The sequence below is a fragment of the Zingiber officinale genome, chromosome 9A (genome assembly GCF_018446385.1).
Source record: "Zingiber officinale cultivar Zhangliang chromosome 9A, Zo_v1.1, whole genome shotgun sequence".
NCBI classification, from domain to species: Eukaryota; Viridiplantae; Streptophyta; class Magnoliopsida; order Zingiberales; family Zingiberaceae; genus Zingiber; species Zingiber officinale.
In genome coordinates this window covers 89,342,716-89,360,606 of record NC_056002.1, presented here as the reverse complement: position 1 = coordinate 89,360,606, position 17,891 = coordinate 89,342,716, and the positions used below count along the sequence as shown (strand labels likewise).

General features: G+C 37.4%; 2 protein-coding genes across 4 annotated transcripts; one reads left to right on the top strand and one right to left on the bottom strand.

The window, feature by feature from the left end:
* Positions 1-223: 223 nt before the first annotated feature.
* On the top strand, positions 224-3,399 carry LOC122021209 (uncharacterized protein At4g15970-like). 2 transcript variants are annotated; one of them, XM_042579297.1, is made up of 4 exons: positions 224-688; positions 810-1,166; positions 2,518-2,999; positions 3,121-3,399. In XM_042579297.1, exons 1-4 carry the CDS (start codon positions 395-397, stop codon positions 3,167-3,169), a joined length of 1,182 nt encoding a protein of 393 aa, XP_042435231.1. In that variant the 5' UTR covers positions 224-394; the 3' UTR covers positions 3,170-3,399. The 2 variants fall into 2 exon arrangements, with proteins under 2 accessions (XP_042435231.1, XP_042435230.1); XM_042579296.1 differs by having other exon boundaries at positions 801-1,166.
* Positions 3,400-5,730: 2,331 nt separating this feature from the next.
* Positions 5,731-12,926, bottom strand: LOC122020518 (probable plastid-lipid-associated protein 12, chloroplastic). 2 transcript variants are annotated; one of them, XR_006122241.1, is made up of 12 exons: positions 12,593-12,926; positions 12,460-12,513; positions 11,710-11,784; positions 10,864-10,983; positions 9,460-9,651; positions 9,260-9,343; positions 9,074-9,163; positions 8,946-8,999; positions 8,759-8,835; positions 8,357-8,627; positions 6,186-6,296; positions 5,971-6,014 (listed from the first exon to the last, which is right to left on the bottom strand). XR_006122241.1 is itself a non-coding variant. In XM_042578474.1 (11 exons), the coding sequence occupies exons 1-11, from the start codon at positions 12,872-12,874 to the stop codon at positions 5,942-5,944; spliced, it is 1,212 nt and encodes a 403-aa protein (XP_042434408.1). In that variant the 5' UTR covers positions 12,875-12,925; the 3' UTR covers positions 5,731-5,941. The 2 variants fall into 2 exon arrangements, 1 of the variants encoding a protein (XP_042434408.1); XM_042578474.1 differs by lacking the exon at positions 8,357-8,627 and having other exon boundaries at positions 5,731-6,014; positions 12,593-12,925.
* Positions 12,927-17,891: the final 4,965 nt, after the last annotated feature.

The window sequence follows — 17,891 nt, the reverse complement described above, 5'->3', positions numbered from 1 at the left end:
AATAGGATTGAAATTATATATATTTTTTAGATAATATAAATTATTTATTATTTTCTTAATTAATATTTGAATTTGATTAATATTAAGATTCAGTCGAGCTTGGAAACGGTCCAATGGTTTGTTTCATCAGAAAATAGACGCGGATTTTACTGAGCCGGCCGAGCCAAATCGTCTTCCCCAAACCCGTGTTATATGTCATCTATTTCAACGCTGCGCTAGGATTAACCCTTACTTTGCTATTAATGCGAGCACCACCATTCATGGCGTCCTCCAAATTCTTGCTGCTCTACGCCCTCTCTAGTCTCTCTCCTTCCATCCACCGCTGCCGGCTTGTTTCAAGGAACAAAGGAGCTACTTTTTGGTACTGGAGCGACAGGCTCTGCGATCGTTCTCGATGAAGTCATCCGCTGCCTTTGGAGTCAAGGCGGCGGACTCCCTCAACCGCCGGTGGCTTTTCCAGCTGCTCTTCTTTGGGATTGTCGCTCTGTCGCTCACCTTGCTCTTCCATGGTACATTTTACCCTTTCCCCACTTCCTCCCTTCGCGTCCAGCTCAACGGCGGCCCTCCCGTCGTCGCCGAGCAACAATCGTTCGCTTCCGATTTTTCTCGGAGTTCTTTTCGCACTCCGGTGCTTCAACGTGAGTCATCGAGCTCCGAGACGGCCGTTGTCGCTTCCGATCCGCCGCCAGTGAGTTGCCGTCTCTTTGACCGCCCCATTCCCTCACACAGACACACACACACCAAAAGATCGCCTTTTTTTTCTAATAGGGTTTAATGGAAGTGGCGCTTTTTAATTACTGGAAACGCAGGAGATGAGGTTGGAGAGGGTTCTGAGGGCGGCGGCGACCCCCGACAAGACAGTGCTAATGACCTCCTTGAACGCGTTCTGGTCGACGCCGGGATCTGTGCTTGACGTGTTCCTGGAGAGTTTCCGCATCGGGGACGGGACGACCGCCTTACTGGATCACCTGGTGATCGTCGCTGTGGATGACAAGGCGTATGAGCGGTGCCTAGCCGTGCACCGCCACTGCTTCGACTTCAAGGTCCCGGGGGTGGACTTCTCCAGCGAGAAGGTCTTCAACACGCCAGAGTATCTGGACATGATGTGGGCGCGCCTGGATTTCCTGCGCCTGGTGCTCGAGAAAGGCTTCAACTTCGTTTTCTCGGTGAGTTCGATTTTTCCAAAGCTCCAATCTCCCATCTGTGGATTCTCCGCATACCATTAGCAACAAGTTTATGTTTAAAAAAACAAAACAGAGTGAAAAATCTTTTTCTCCTGTCGTTTAACAAAAAAAAAAAACATTTTTTCCCCTTGTTGTTGGCTTAACTCAACTCTATAATTAAAGCATGATTGACCATCGACCAACTAAAATTATTGGATCAAGCTTGAGTTCCATATTCTTCAATGTTGGAAAAATAGTATTAAATTTACAGTTACTGTTTGGTTTTCGACCATAATTTCTCAAAAACAGGAACTTAACTAGTTTAGCATCCAATGATCCCCAAATTGTCATGTGAATCCATATGTTTTGTATACTTTGTATAAATATTTAAAATTGTGCCAAGATGGTAACCACATTATGTAGCATGAAAACAAAACAAAGGAACAGACAACATGAACCCCACACATGTCCACTTGTCGACCATATTTGTATTTCTTATTTGTGTAGCATTCTTTTGCTTACTAACATTTTATATTTTTGTGGACATTAAAGGCCCTGAATCATTGGGTAGGTCAATCATGTTTTCTTTTACTGTTTTCTGTGCTTTAGAGTGAATACATGATGAGTTGCCCATCAAAAGCTTATAAGTCCCTTGGAGAAAGCATTCGTGCTGTTACCTTATCTCAGTAAATGTATGTTTCACTTCGACTTTTCCTTTGTTATGGAAATTAATGCCAAACCTGATCTCTCTAATTCAAAGCATTTGGCTTTAGTTATATTGATGGTGGAATGAACGATTCTTTTCTTTAGCTAGAGTTTCTTCCTCTATGACAGGAAATAGGTTCTTTCTCTGGATCTCATGCAAAAGAAAGAAAAAGACAAGGACATGAATACACTGAAAAGGAAAAGGCAATAGGGAATTTCCCCTTTCCCTCTGGTGACAGCACCTTGAAATCAGAGCTCTCCTCTCCACCAGATAAATTGGGCCTAAAATTCTAGCCAACCTTCTCTCTTTGAATCATCCTACAAAATTGGCTGATATAGAGAAAATAGACTGACCTTCTGCACTCAAAAATTGAGAACTTTAAACTATTCCTTAATTGTAATCATACTATAGAATGCTCCTAGTTATGGTCTTGTTTCTCACAGTTGTTTCTCACAGAAGATGATTTTTTCACATTTTGGTGTGCCTATATAGCCTAGGCTCTTTTTTTTTAAGAAAAATAGAAGAAGACTGACGTTTGATTCTTTCAACCTATGCATAATATGCTTCTCTTCATGGTTTCTTAATGTTGACTTCCTGAAAATTGATATTGAAACAAACTTATCTGAAGAAATATTTGCTTTATTTCAGGATGTTGATGTAATGTGGTTCCGAAACCCCTTACCCTTCTTGTATCAAGATGGAGATTTTCAGATATCTTGCGACAACTTTGTTGGGGATCCAACCAACATGAAGAACTGGCCTAACAATGGGTTCAACTATGCGAGATCCAACAGCAGAACCATAGAGTTTTTCAAATACTGGCATGCCTCGCGTGCCAGATTTCCCGGCGTCCATGAGCAAAATGTGCTTAACATTATCAAGTACGAGCAACATGTCAGAGACATAGGTGTGCAGATAAGGTTCCTGAGCACTGAGCGTTTTGGAGGGATATGTGAACCGAGTAAAGACTTCAATAAGGTCTGCACAATGCATGCAAACTGCTGTATCGGCTTGAACAAGAAGATCAATGATCTGAGGGCTATGCTTGACGACTGGAGGAAATTTATGGCTCTGTCATTGGATCAAAGGATATCTAGTCATGTCTCATGGAGCGTGCCTCAAAGTTGCAGGTAGACTTTCAAAAGCAAACTTGTCATTCAGCAATCATTTGAATTTCTGCAGGACATCCAGTAGTGCTAGAAGATGTCTTGATTAGTTATAATAATATCAATGTTTCTTGGTAAATTGCAGATTACCACCAGGCTTTTTCGGCAAGGAGGAACAGAAACCACAACTCTAACATTGTCTCTAGCATTCATTCTTTTCATAGATGAATACTCCAACAGTGGCAACTTAGGGATCAGAAGACTGCATGGGAAAAATAGAAGCTTATTTATGCTAAAAGAAGAAGATTTTATTCAGGAACTTTCATTTGTCTGACTGATTCCAAGCATTGCTTTAGCCTTTGGCAATGCTTGAACTCTTTGTGCCATAACTTTGCTGTTTATTTTGCAAAATATTTTTTGTGTATGATGAAAATTTCATTGGTAAATGAAATGCAGTGATCCTTTTGCCATGTTATGGTACTTATGTATATATTATTTATATATGTTATTATTTAGATGTTAGGGCATGTTTGATTAAAGATTATTGTTGATAATCTTAGTTATCTACTTAGGTTGCGTTCGGTTAGACGTAATGTAATCTAGCTTATATAATCAAATTTGTAATATAATGTAATTTTGATTATATTATTACGTTTGGAGTTTTGGTAATGTAATGTATGTAATCTTTAATTATAATGGTGATTACATTCTTTTATTTTGTATCTAATATTTTTTATAAGGAATGTAATTTGTATTATTATAAAATGATAAAAATATTCTGTGATGTTTGCCGGATGCGACGGTCATCACACCTCTACCAGAGCTAGAGGTGGTGGGCGACGGTTGTGGTCGATGGTGCCCAGAGGTGATAGCAGCCAACAATGGTGGTGGAAGCGACATCGGTGATTGTCGGCGATGGTGGCCAATGGGCGACGGTGCTTAGAGGTGGCTACTGGCGGTGGTCGTTGACGGTGGTGCCTGGCGGCGGTGGCCGATAGTGCCTGGCGGCGATGGCCGATAGTGCCTGGAGGTGGCGGCCAACGACGACGGTTGGCAGTGGGAGGCGGGCGGCGACGGGCGAGTGGCGACCGACGAGAGAGCGGCAACGGACGATCGATAGGCGGCGGTTGGCAACCGACAAGCGAATGACGGTGGTAAATGAGGGATATAATTCGGAATGTAATTACTTTGGAAGTGAGAGGTTTTATATGATTATAAGATTAACAAAAAAACATTCAAAATTATCCCCCGATTTTTACCCTTTCGGAGAAAAATACCTTCACTTGCCTAGTCCACTTCTTCGAAAAGATTCGTGGACAACAAGACCTCTGCCGCTCGCCTCAGCGACGAAGGTCGCCGAGGCTCCTTCTCACTCCCAGATGGGCGAGTTTGAACCTTACATGCATCCTCTTGGATCTCTTGCCTCAATCTCAAGCTGCTCTCTCTTCCTCCTGCCGCACATCCCCCGATTCCCAATGGAAGGAAGCTCCAAAAACCCTTCAATCAACCCGGCACCACCTTGAACATTGTCACCATCGACACCAACGAGTCTCGTACCCCTAATGCCAATTCCTAATATGGATTCACCCTTAATCGCCCCGCGGCTACTTGCAGTGGAGGCTCACCTTCATTTCCCAATCTCAGTCTCCTCTTCCACCACCGTCGTTGCCACATCAGATTGTGGTGGATTGGGGAGGAACGATTTGCTCAATGGATTTCAACCCTTTCAATTTAGGTCAAGCTCAGCCCTTCTTCTAGGAGGACCTAAATGGCTTGCAGGTGACTACAATGATGGTGAAAGAGTTTTTGTTAAGCACGATTATGACGAGATTATTGTACTCTAAAAGTTGAATCAAATAATATTAAATTATATTTTATTCTTTTAAGATTATATATGATAATTTAAATTAAACACATCTTAAAATTTTAATATAATGATAACGCTATCTCTTGAAATCTCAGTCCGTAAAACAGCCTCCTGCAGTGGCACTGGCACACCAAAATATGGAATCATACCGACATAAAATGGGTCCATAGTTAGCCAGGCAGTGGTCTGAAGTGATGATCCGGCCCGATCGAGCCTCTTGGGCCACTGAACAATTGCCATTGGGCTTTTCAGCCTGCTGAGATTCGGAGAGGGTGGGTAAATATGCAAGGGTTGCTCGAGGAAAGACATCATCAGAACCGATCCGAAGCAGCGCGAAGGAGCGAGACGAGAGCAATGGCGGCGCCGTGGACGGGAGCGGAGCCGCTGCTGTCGAGGGTGGCGGCTTGGGCCACCTTCGTCGTGTACCCCTCCGCCGTCATAGCCTACTGCCTCACGGTGTCCCAAGACAAAACCCCTAAGCGACAAAACAACTTCCCTTCTTCCTCCTCCAAATAGTCCCTCTCTTCTCATCTCAGGTGCTGCTGGCGCCTTGCTTTGCTTCTTCAGCGTTCATCGTCGTTGCTGTAATCGAGTAGGATTCTAAAACAAGGATCATTTTTCTTTGACTAGAGCTAGTTCGTGTATTCTAACTACATTTAGATCTATACTCAGCGTCTTCACTATAATCTTTGCCGAGTTATTGTAAAGGTTTGATCTCGATTTGATTGATTAGAAGGGAGGACCACGAAAAATTACTTAGGTCTAACGAATGTACTACGTAATCCAGGAAACATCAAGAAAATTATAAATTTGGTGCTCTGGGTAGAATGGCATAGCCCAGTTCAGTTGGTTAAGAGTTGAATTTGATGTGCTCTTCTTATAGGAAACTTGAGATGAACTGATGGAAAACACTTGTATGAGAAGTTTGGTTAACAAAATAGGATTATTTGGCACACAAGTACCGAGTTTTTTTTTCTATCTTTATTCATGCAGAATGTTACTTCTTTTGGCTGGTTATTCTGGTTTTGTGCTCGATGTACCTGAAGTAAACATGACATTTAGAACTAAGTCAAAACATATTGAGTACGAAAAGTGTGTATTATTTTAGGCGTAAGTGAACGAGCAATGTGGATCCGTTGCACCGAGTTATTCTGATCTTGTTGTCAATGTACCTGAAGTAAACATGTTATATGGTTAGCTTTTCCAAAGAACAAGGCTCGAGTTAACAAAGGAAAACAATCTGGCTCCGACTATATATAGCAAGAGTGCCCTCAGTAGGAATTATATAATAAGATTTGTGTCTGAAATTGCATGCTACTGCCCTTGGTTCTTGTTATACTTACAGCAATTCCATCTCGATGTCCGCTTCTATTTTCAAAGAAAATCCCAATGCACCGAGTCTAATGACTCCATCATCCATTCGCGCTATGTACACGCCTCCATCTGGTGTTTTACTGTACCAGTGAAAAAGCAGTCAGGAGCCCTGTAATTCTTACTTCGTTAACAATAAAAGTTCGAGCTATGTTTCTTAAAAACATGCTAGTCGACACTATATTTTGGAAGCTTGCCAAAATTTCAAGGTATTATGTACCCATCAAGCCAGTTCTTCCGCTAATACTAATGATAGGTTCTTTACTGAAACTGTTAATTAGGATTTTATATTTAGTTGGACAAATAGAAGAAACATCAATAGCTTGAAATTTGAATTTCCATGTTTGCCAATTGCCATGCCATGTTCAATTGCCAATCATTAGCATCGTTAGACAATAGTTAAGCACTATAAATCTATAATAAAAGAAACAAAATAAAAACCTTTGTCTATTTGATTGAATAATTATCCTATAAATTCATTAAAAAATATTTTTATATTTAATTAAAATTTTATGGAATTGTGATTTCTAATTAGAAAAATAATATGCTCAAGAAAAAAATCTCAAAGAAAAATTTAAGGATAGACACATCAATTCATGAGGTCTACAAAAAGTGAAATAGTAGGCCATGAATTTATGTGTCTATCCTTTAACTTTTCATTGAGATTTTTTCCTTGAGCATATCATTACTCTTCTAATTATAAGAAATCACAAGTAAGAGAGCCTAACAGAGCAATTATTAAAAAAAAAAAAAAGTGGTATAATTTGGTAATATGGATTGGATCAGCAAGTGAGCCTAACAAGATAGGTAAAATGCACAGGTCAAGTCAAGAGCCAAACAAAATAGAAGTGGTGGTCAAGTTTGAGCAGTATGGTCAAGCTGACCTAACATTAATGCTTAGGCAACTTGAGTTGGGTCAGTGGGCTGAGAGTAGCGATTAGGCCTACTGCTATTGGGCAAGCTACAAGCCTAGCACACCGAGCCGGATGCACAAGCCTACTAGGCTAGTCCAACCCAAGTAAATCAGTCAAGTTACTGAGTCCAGTGAGAAAAGACAAATTAGACAAACTATTTCGTGTAGGAATCCATTAGCAAATTTTGGCCATTACTTATAACATTCTTACAAATTAAGCATATGAATTGAAACAAAAGTCTATTCAATTCTATGGCAATAACTATCACACTATCTTTTATTTCTTAGAGGATACTATTCAATTCTATGGCAATAACTGTCACACTACTATATAATTATATCCCTTATCGTAGGAATTGCTATTCCATCAATTCTCTATTTCATTATGTGAACACGCACCATACGATTACTGGTTTTCTATTGATACGGCGAATAGGATAGGACTCTCAACATAAGTATTAGAGTCTCTGGCTCGTCGGTTCGATATACTTGGTGTAGGATCAAAAAGAATTTAGATATCTCTACAATGACATGATATATCCATTTTGGGCCTAAACCCTCGTTGTTTTGCTCTTGAGCTCTACCCAAAAGGCTCTAGCTTGTGCTTCTTTTGACAGTTAGTCCGGTGAAGAGCGACCTCGCTCAGATATCTCCACAATGATATGATATTGTCTACTTTGGCCTTAAGCTCGCATAGTTTTGCGCTTGGGTTCTACCCAAAAGGCCTTATGCCAATAGAGATATCTTTTTCTTATAAACTCATGATTTTTCCCATGTATTTTCAATGTGAGACTACGTTTTCAACCATGCAACCCCAACACTTGGCTCTTCTCTTCAGAATCCGACCGGACTTCGTAGCCAAGAAGATGGATTGAATCAGTAAAGATTAACTCAACCACACAGATACTCAGTGCCCCCCGTGTTTATCCGATCGGACCCGCTTGGGACGAAGTCCTGATTGGATATTATTAAGATCATTGCAAAAACATCACTAAGGCCCATCAAGGTCTGGAAGACCCGCACGACCGATCATTATGGAATAATAATCATCAATCCATCAGCCCAATAATTCTTTTAACATTATGTGTAACTATTGTCATGGAATCATTGGAAAAGTCTCTGTGCATCCCATACAATGGAGGTTTCCATCCTCCATGCGCAGAATTAGTTGGTACAATTAGGGAAAGATGGCATACTGTCAGTATGGTTGATCTTATTTTAATAACATACCTCGTTATTCGTGCTAAGGAAAACAATATCATATTTGGAGTTCCTTCTTCCCACGAAGATAAGCTCTCCCATCGCTCCCCATTGTGTTTCATCACTGTTCTTGTATTACCTGACCTGTCTACTAGTGTTTTCCTCTTCCCTTATTCTCTTTAACGTGGCAGGCCCGCTCACGGCTTCGAACTTACTCCTGAGGTCTTCTTGCGGTCAAGAGACGCACCATCTCATCAACTATCCATCTTTACCGACTGTAGACAAGAACATCTACCATCCCCTTTTATGAAAAGGAAGTGAGATTTATTTAATGTTTAATCACTTGAATGGTTATCATAGATGCATATTTGACATGGCATTAAGATCACCAGACAACATAAACAGACTGAAGTGTGATTTCATTTCACTCACTTGAGACTGCCATTGGCACACATCTTTAAGCCAGGAAGCAGGTCAACGAAATTCTCTAGTCTTCCATCATTTATAATCTGCCATTAGGTCAAATATGATAAATGTACATGAGGACGGCGACAGTTTTTCATGTTTATCTACATTGTATTTACTATTTTTCATTAACTTCCATATTGTTACCATATACCTGCAAACCTTTAAGACCATTAGCAGCAACAGACGACCAGCTTTCATTTTCCAACTGCAGCAAAAAGGCATTTCAGTATATTCTTACCAGAAAACATGGCGAAAGGTAAATGTGTATATAATAATAACCTGTGAAGTCCACAGCAATTGCCATTCCCCTCCAAGGGTTTCTGGTTTTATTTTGACCAATTTCTGACTTGAAATGACTTCCTCAACCGCCTATAAATAAGGGCAAAAAACCATCAAATATAGAATTGGAATATTTTTATGTTGAAGTCACCAATTGCGTCAAGATGATATATTCCTCTTGTGAACCTCCTCTACTCCTGCTCCAACAGATATAGCCGATAGCAATCTTTGTCTTGGTTCAATAGTTTTTTGGAGCACAAATGTTGTTCCCTGCACTACATTTTTTAAAAATGCAGTTACTGAATTAATTTTCTCCGAATGAAAGCACCATAAAAAGTTCCAGAGAAACTATGAAGACAGCAGTAGTTTGTTTTTTAATGAGTCACCTTATTGCCTCTAGAAATTCGTAAGTTGCCATTGTGTGATAGGTATGTCGTATCCAACCAACCCTTTGCTTCATCACCAAGAAGTCTGAATGGCACAGGGTATGGAACCTTAATAGGTAGAAATTTAAACGAGAATGCAGCACGGTCAAACTGGAAAAGGATCCTTTTCCCATCTTTAATCGTTGCTGCTGCCTAGTAGTAAAATCCAGCTTTATTATATAATTTGCAGAAAAATTAAATAAAAGATAAAAGGTCACTGTTTGAACCAGTAGCAAACAGCATAACGGACAACCAAAATTACTAAAAAAGGGCAGCCCGGTGCACAACCAAAATTACTATCAACAGAAAAATATCAAATATATACAATTGAAGAATCAAGAAATTTGTACTTGGAGTAATCACAGGGTTGACATCAAGATGAAACCAAAGAATTATAGTTCGTAGTTAGAGCTAATTATAACCATTGTCTGGCTACACTTATTGTGGAGCAGTGACTGTTACAGCTACTTATGCATGGTCTGATGTATTATCTCATTTATCGATTTGGATGGTATGAGTAACTTTATCACAGCAAGTCATAAATCATATTCCAGCAACATCTCAAATGTATTTTATGGAAACTAAAAAAAATATTTCAACCTAGGAAGGTTGTATAACACAAAATGGATTTACAGTTGTATAGTGAGAGCAAAATACATATGATTGATACTTTGGTCAGTGAATAGAGGACCCTTCCTATTCTCAGGTGAAATTTGAAGGTACACGTGTTTTAGATATAAAATGCTAGTTATCCTCCAAAAGCCCTTAACATTGGAGTAGCATACTTTCCGAGAGCTACGGGGATAAAAGAATAGAACGTATCCACAGTTTAACCTGATGTTGCTGAAATGAAAGGCGTAATTGTGAAAAGTGAGAACTAATACAGCATAGTTTACCTATGTCCTATGTCCTATGTCCTGTCTGGGAGAATTCTTTTTAGAAACACGGGATAAATTATTAAGCTTGTCAAGTTTTAGGTGAAAGTGCTTAAAAATAAGATGGACGGTGGTTAAAACTGACAAGTAAAAGTTCTTATCTACAAAATTATTAAGATTGTCAAGTTTTAGGTGAAGGTGCTTTAAAATAAGACCAACAGTAGTTAAAACTTGAAAATAAGTAAAAGTTCTAATCTATAGTCTCTGTGCCCCTGTTTTTCTTTTCTTCGGTTCTCACAAAATTGATCTTTCTCTTCAAATAAGAAGCTTTGCCATGAAACTGTCACAAACTATTACTGTTTTGTCAATTGCTCACGTATTGCAGCAATGAAAGAACATTCAGTCATGACAGAAAAAGGTAGTTGGATTGTTTTCCTTTACTTGAGATAATCAGGATTAATTTTCAATAGAACATAAGATGTAAATATACCTCTACTTTCAGTTCACCAATTGCATCTGAGAATCTGACAATGTTAGATACCCTTGGATCATCTGTTCTAAGGTAGACCTCTTGATAAATCTTGAAAAAGTCAACCCCAACAAAGGTTCTCTGGAAACATGTTCAAGAAAATTGTATAAATTAGCCATCCAAAATATCATAAATGAAACGGGTTCCCCAACTGTTTGCAAAAAGAATAATGGTTTTGACTGGCCACGATATCAATAGCACATATATAACTGGATATTGGTGTATTAGTTAGCTTGACTATGGAAACAATGTTAGATGCCTAACACAATTGAATTAGACTACACAAATTTCTGCAATTATCTCATGTGAGAATAAAATCCCAGATAGTGCATTTCAATTAAATTTAAAGTTAGACTAAAATCATACGATTGTTTAAAATGACTGTTAGGTAACTACAGGAGGGGAAGTGATTGCTTCTTGGAGAAAAATTACATAACTCTACTCACAAAATCTTTTGAAAGATTCTAATGAGTACAATTTTTAATTAAACTATACTGTCACAGATAAATGTGATAATCATCTGAAAATTACAGAGTTGCTAGAGTAACATAAGTGTTTTGAGTCAATGTTATTGATGGGCAGTTAAATCAAGGTTCAAAAGTGTCAAAAAATTTTAAGTTTTGCTCTCACATCTTTACGGGGTCAATGAAATCTACTCAATATAAATGTAATTAAAAGAGATTTAACTGACAATATCCTAAGAATTACAAGCAATATAATCTTTTATACTGTTTTTTAAGAAAATTGTCGAGCACACCAGTATAACCGAAACAAATAACTCAAAAAATCTTTGCAAAATCATCTCACTTGAATTGGTGATGCTGTTCCAGGTCTTGTAGTGAAAATTAGCTGCCAGCAACCTTCGATCATACTAGAACTTGTCTACAAAAGATTGAATAAAAGCAAAAGGAATTTCAACACAAAACTACCAATTTTCAATTGCGTGCATTTATAATGAGTTAAAGGAAAGGAAGAACTATTATATTATTAATTAAATGAATTTCCATAAAGAATTGCATAAATAAAAGGTCATAGCATCCAATTAACTTTCAAGTAAATTGGACAGCAATAATTCTTCATGTAAGACTGCTATTCTTGCAAGAACATAATGCAGGAATCAAATAAGAGCATTCATCAATCCAATACAATAGATTACAGCCAGTCAATATAGTAGACACATGAAAAGTAGGGTAAAATTACTGAAAGATGTAGATAAAGTTCAGGTTACGAGATATTGTAGGAAAATGTTTGTAAGTTATGGCTGAAAAGCCAGAAAATAAAAGCTATAAAAATTATTTTTAAACATAAAGTAACAAAGTAGAAATGATGCACATAAAAAAAAACAGTAGAATTACATCCTACTGAAAAACAAATTGATTCAGATAAACAAACCGGAAAATTCATATCTCAATTTTATTCCCGTTCTACTCGTGAGTATCACTTTGTTCCTACTACATTTTTTTAGCACGCAGTCTATTTTGCGTGAGTCAAGAGATTGTTATTGTATACTTGTAAGTAAAAATAAATAAATAAAGACAACCAATACCAAAGACTCACAGGATCCGGCAAGCCTCCAATACTCTCTAGGGTTTCCACGGCAAACTCAACATCCTGTAACGATCGACAAAGCGATGGGTTTATATTCGATTCGAAGATACCACAGAGAAGTAAGAACGAAGAAGGCGAGTGCCTGAAGTTGCATAGGCGAAGCGGCGCGGCCCCGCCCTTGGATCCCGAGAAGCGCCTCGACAAGGACGGACTCTCGATCGGTGAAGGAGAGTTTCTGCTCCCCTTTCTCCACCAAAGAGGACAAGATAGGACGAAGGAATGTCGGCCTCCGTCTCTTCGTCAGCCGCGATTTTCGGCAGGGAAAGCGGAAAATGGAAGGAGGCGATGCGGAAGGGCGACCGATCGAAGATGGCTGAACGAAGCCGAAGGCGAGCCGCGCGGCAGGGTATCCTCCGACGGCCATGTCCAGGGCCTGCCGCTCGACGAGATTGGTGTGAGTGTGGTATTTGTGCGGTCGTTAGCGGATGACGAGCGAGGCCCACGAATGGCCGAAAGGAGAATCTGCACCGTCCATTTGCGCTGACCCGTTGTGGGGAAATTTCATTTGAGCCGTCAAGTTTACATATGGTCAAACTTGAAATTATTGACATCTCGAGTTTTATGCGCCTTCTAATTTCATTCCTGGTCTTTAATAATCTATCGTATCATTCATTACTTCATTGGAAGCGACGGACGCATGACCTAGAAAAAAAACATCCCTTCAATATAATTCTCACTTCTCAGTTAACTAGATAATCTAAGATGCTATAATTACTATATTGGATGAACTAATAGATTATATTCATAAATTTAATTTACGTATGTTAAGTGAACTGCATGTTCAACGTGTGGGCAAAATGTTGATACGCTAGGGACTACGCTTCTAGACATACGCTGCGGACTTGAGTGCGCGAGGGCACCTTCAGTGACTCTGAATGCCCTGAGTGCATTCACTCAGGGTGTTCAGAATCACTCTGAGGCACCCTTTCTTAGGGTGTCCTGAATCACTCATTAGAATCCACATTTTGGTCTCAGTATTGGCGAAGTCAGTCCGGATGATTTATCCGGTCTGTGGGCTATATATATTGACATCGTCATTGCTCCCTTCTTCTCTTATGTTTTCTTTCTCAAGATAAATTTCATAGTTTTTCTCCTTGACTGTCACAGACTACCCGGGCTACAACCCGGATAGCTTAAAGCGTGGCTCCACCCTTGGGTACTAGTTTTTTTTTTTTTTTTTTCATTTACCGTGTTTTGTAAGAGTAAAGTCGTTTTGGTTTATTTGGGTAGGAGATTCTCTTGTAAAATATTTTCTATTTTTTTTCAATGTTTACCGTAATGTAAAATTATGAACATATTTAATGAGCCAATTGATATTGCTATTGTTTCAGGAATGAAAATATCCTTTCTTTCGAGACACCGTACGATCTAAAAGTCTTTTGAAGTTCAATTTATGCATTAATCATCACAACAAATAAATAACCATAAATTAGTTGATGGTGGTCACTCGCTTATGAACAAAAACAGAAAATTTTCAAAGTTGAAAATGTTCTATGGGACAGTATTCCGTTTAGAAAAAAGAAAAAGAAAAAAGTGTGTTTTAATTAGATTCATTAATTGTTGGTTTAAAAAGAAGGACAATTTTGAAATGAGGATTCGTGATGAATATATTTAATATTTGAGGAAAGCCAACTAAATTTAATATTCAAATAAAGGACAACTCGATTCCATCATAATGGCTTTGAGCATAATTACAATAATAACCATTTATTGAAATTCATAAAATATTCATATAATTATCAGAGTTCTGTAATTTTTCCATATACAAATCGAATAGTATTTTTTTATTGTATCTTGTGGGATAGTATTTAATTTATTTGAAGGACAACATATATAGCCTTTTCTATCAAAGAGTTATATATATATATATATATTAAAATATAAATTTCATTAAGAATTTTTTTTTTCTTTTGGGGTTGATCGAATATCAGGTTTTGAGGTTTTGATATATGACACTTGAAATAGAAAAGCTGTTTTTTTTTAAGTTTAATATATTTTCTAAAAAGAAGAAATATATTTAAAACTTAAAAATCAGTGCAAATCATCAAAGGTATACATAATAATCTATCAAACTTTTCGAATCTCCAAATCATCCGTCATCAATTTTATCAAAAGTCTCTAAATAAAACAAAATTTAGTGAAATTCAATTCAAAAACAAACAAAAAAAAAGACAAACAAATACAGATGGAATACATATACTGTCACTTAAGTAAGTTGAGTTCTATATACCATGAACATATATCATGGTTAAGCACAAAATTCATTTAATTAGTATATAATTACTTTGCTTAAGATATATATATTTATACTTAACTTGGTGTTAAATAAATAAAATTCACAAAGCTCACCTAAGCATGCAATAATGCAAACATATTGCCCACGAAGACTATGAGACCGGCCGAGTTATCTATGAATGAAAAGTTACTAAGATATTGGCACGGCTCAATCACAATACAACGCATACATATACAATATGCATGAATTTACCCTTCTTCTTTGCATTCATGCACACCAATGCAGCAGTAGTAATATGAGTGAACCGAGCCAACATCATAATGACTATTTCATATAATCTATATACTGAATTGAGAAGCTAGCTAGCTACCTAGATGCCGGAGAGGCAAGTGAAATGAAAAGGAAGAAGAAAAGAAGAAGGAAGAAGGAGAAGCCCGATCGATCATCGAGTTGTGTTTATGAGAAATGTGTAGGAGGGGAAGGGGAATGTGTATGTATTTAAGTAGGGAAGAGGGTGACCGAGAGCATTTAACAGGCCAACTACCGAGAGGGGTAAAACAAGTTGCAGCATTAATGATAGCATCGCCTACATATATTCTCATCCTACTGCATTAAATAGTAATAATCATATTGATTTAAATTGATTACTTTAGTGGTTTGTAAATGAATTTTAAGTAATTAGTAGTTTGTAATTGTTCAGAAAAAAATATATGCAGAGCTAGTTAAATTAATGGAGGATACCAACTTTTGAGGTTTGTACTGCTGCATTCATTAATTAGTGCTTGGCATATCATGTGAAGGAAGGAGGACCTGCTGCATCTTTTCTTGGGTTGGGACAGGAAGGTGCCAAGTTACTTGCTCATAAATGTACATTCATTTAATGCACAATATACACATATTAATTCTTCCTTTTCATTTGCTTTATATATATACATATATAGAAAAGTTTCTATTTGATTCAGAATATGACTTGCTTGAGTAACCTTATATTATACTTTAATACCTCAGTAAAATACAACAACACGTAAGTCACTTAAATTCTTTTTTTTTTTAAAAAAAAAATATGATATATTATTGAAGAACCTAATCATGACACCCGATCTGGGACACTTAAATTCTTTTTCAAATAATATATGTGTGTATATAAGCTAATTAAATCGAGTTGATTTGTTTTAGTGTTTTTTTTTTAAAAAAAACTTGTAAGCTTTATAAGAGTTGGAGGAGGATAAACTTGTCCTAAACAATTCAACTTATTGCTTGTGAAATTTGTTACTTATAGGTGAATTAATTTATATTTTAAATGTCGACGTTGAAGATTATTCTATTCTGAAATAATGGTGAGTAATTCAAAATGAATTAGATACTCAAGCTGATTGTAAAATCAAGTCATTGATCGGTCGAGTTGCATGTTTAGATGTTGACTCTTTAATTATCTCTTCTTTTTGACATTTAAGGCTTAATTAGTTAAACTCCAAAATTTACATTTTCAATAAAACTCAGAATTTAGGACTTCAACCTTTTACCACTTAAATTATTCATGAATTAACTCATATATAGGCGCAATTTTTGCAGTAAAATATAAAATGGTCCGCCATTTTTTGCAGAAAAGTCGAGGTGTGCTTTAAGAAATCTATTTAAATCTTTATTGGACGTACGTTTTCAAATTCAAATTTACTGAATAAATTATAATTAATATATATACTCATAAAGTGTGAATTTTGTATTGTAGGTGATGAATACTGAGGGAGGAAATGGGAGATGAGGAATGAATGAAGGAATCTTTGTTAGACGAAATAAACAGTGCGTTGCGACATCAGCATGGCGGCAGCAGCAGCAGCAGCAGCAGGCAGGCAGGCAGGTCGCATCTATCCGATTCGTACCTACATAAATGCAAACCAAGTCAATGAGCGATGACAATGGCAATGCGGGTGCTACATCCCACCTACCTACCTACCAGGGCCAGGCCACCATGCGCCATCGCGTCACGAACTGTGCGTGGGCTTCCATCAACTGGAAATTAAAGCTGAATGGTATTATTGTCGGTAATTTAATTTATTTGAAAAATATATTATGATTTGTATTTGTGAACAGACGTAGGAAAATATATAAAATTTTCTTCCTACCCACAACTTTCCTTTTTTTACCCTATTTTTTTAAGACATCTTAACCCTATTTTTATTTAAAAATTATTTTTATAATTCAAATGCACATAATTTCACCTTTTATTTTCGTCTATACCTTCTTTCTTCTTTAATAAACATGAAATCATCACGAGTCTCTTCCAATTACCAAACCTCCTCCTACAATTTAGCGGGATTGAAAAAGAATAATTAGAGTGAGATATTGCTTTAAGGGTTTCAAGAGGGGACTTCAAAGGACAATAGCGTTTAAGAATAATGTCGTTGAAGAACATCACCATTGAAGGACAAATTTTAAGGAAGAGTGAAATTGATAGAAGAAGACATATATAGATTTAGCGATGTACGAATCAATTTGCTACTGTAAAATTGATTTGTAGTGTGAAAAAATAGTGTACACCTTTGTAATGAAAGGTGATTATAAAAATCGTGTTTATGGTGTCAATAGATGTCTGAGGAAGAATTATGGAACAACACCTATAATATGGTGTCCTCCATTACTTAATCAATTTGCGAAGTACTTCATTATAATGCTAGATTTCGGTTAGACCTTGCTCATACATGCTTGGCATGATATGATAGGTATCAGTATGTTGAACCTGATATGCAATTATATCAAGTCCACTTTGCTCCTTGATCAAAAATTTAGTTTGATACCATATCTATTTTCTTCTCACTCAATCCTTTGTAGTAATTGGGAGTCTATAAAAATCCAATTACCCTAAGCCCATAAGTGGATTTTAACTAAAATTCAGTGATGGACCTAGACATATTTGATTGCACTCATTTAAAGTTTGTGAGTTTCTGGTGTTACAAGGACTCAAATAGTGCTATCCATTACTTATTTAAAGCTCACCATGTTGGGTCACTTCAAAGCTAGAGAGGGGGGGGGGGGGGGTGAATAGCTCTCTTACTTCGCTTCGATGATGATTTACAGCGGAATGAACTCAAAGCAATGCTAACACCTTGATTTACTTGATATCCACCACAAACGAGGTGACTAATCC

What these genes read in the sequence shown, in the direction of transcription:
- LOC122020518 (XM_042578474.1), bottom strand. Translation starts at nt 12,874, where the DNA reads ATGGCCGTCGGAGGATACCCTGCCGCGCGGCTCGCCTTCGGCTTCGTT. An exon ending in AATTGCTGTGGACTTCACAG is followed by an intron (nt 9,000 to 9,073) that starts GTTATTATTATA and finishes TTTTTGCTGCAG; the next exon opens with TTGGAAAATGAAAGCTGGTC. An exon ending in TGTGCCAATGGCAGTCTCAA is followed by an intron (nt 6,297 to 8,758) that starts GTGAGTGAAATG and finishes TCACTGGTACAG; the next exon opens with TAAAACACCAGATGGAGGCG.
- LOC122021209 (XM_042579296.1), top strand. Translation starts at nt 395, where the DNA reads ATGAAGTCATCCGCTGCCTTTGGAGTCAAGGCGGCGGACTCCCTCAAC. An exon ending in TCGCTTCCGATCCGCCGCCA is followed by an intron (nt 689 to 800) that starts GTGAGTTGCCGT and finishes TTTTAATTACTG; the next exon opens with GAAACGCAGGAGATGAGGTT. An exon ending in AGCGTGCCTCAAAGTTGCAG is followed by an intron (nt 3,000 to 3,120) that starts GTAGACTTTCAA and finishes GGTAAATTGCAG; the next exon opens with ATTACCACCAGGCTTTTTCG.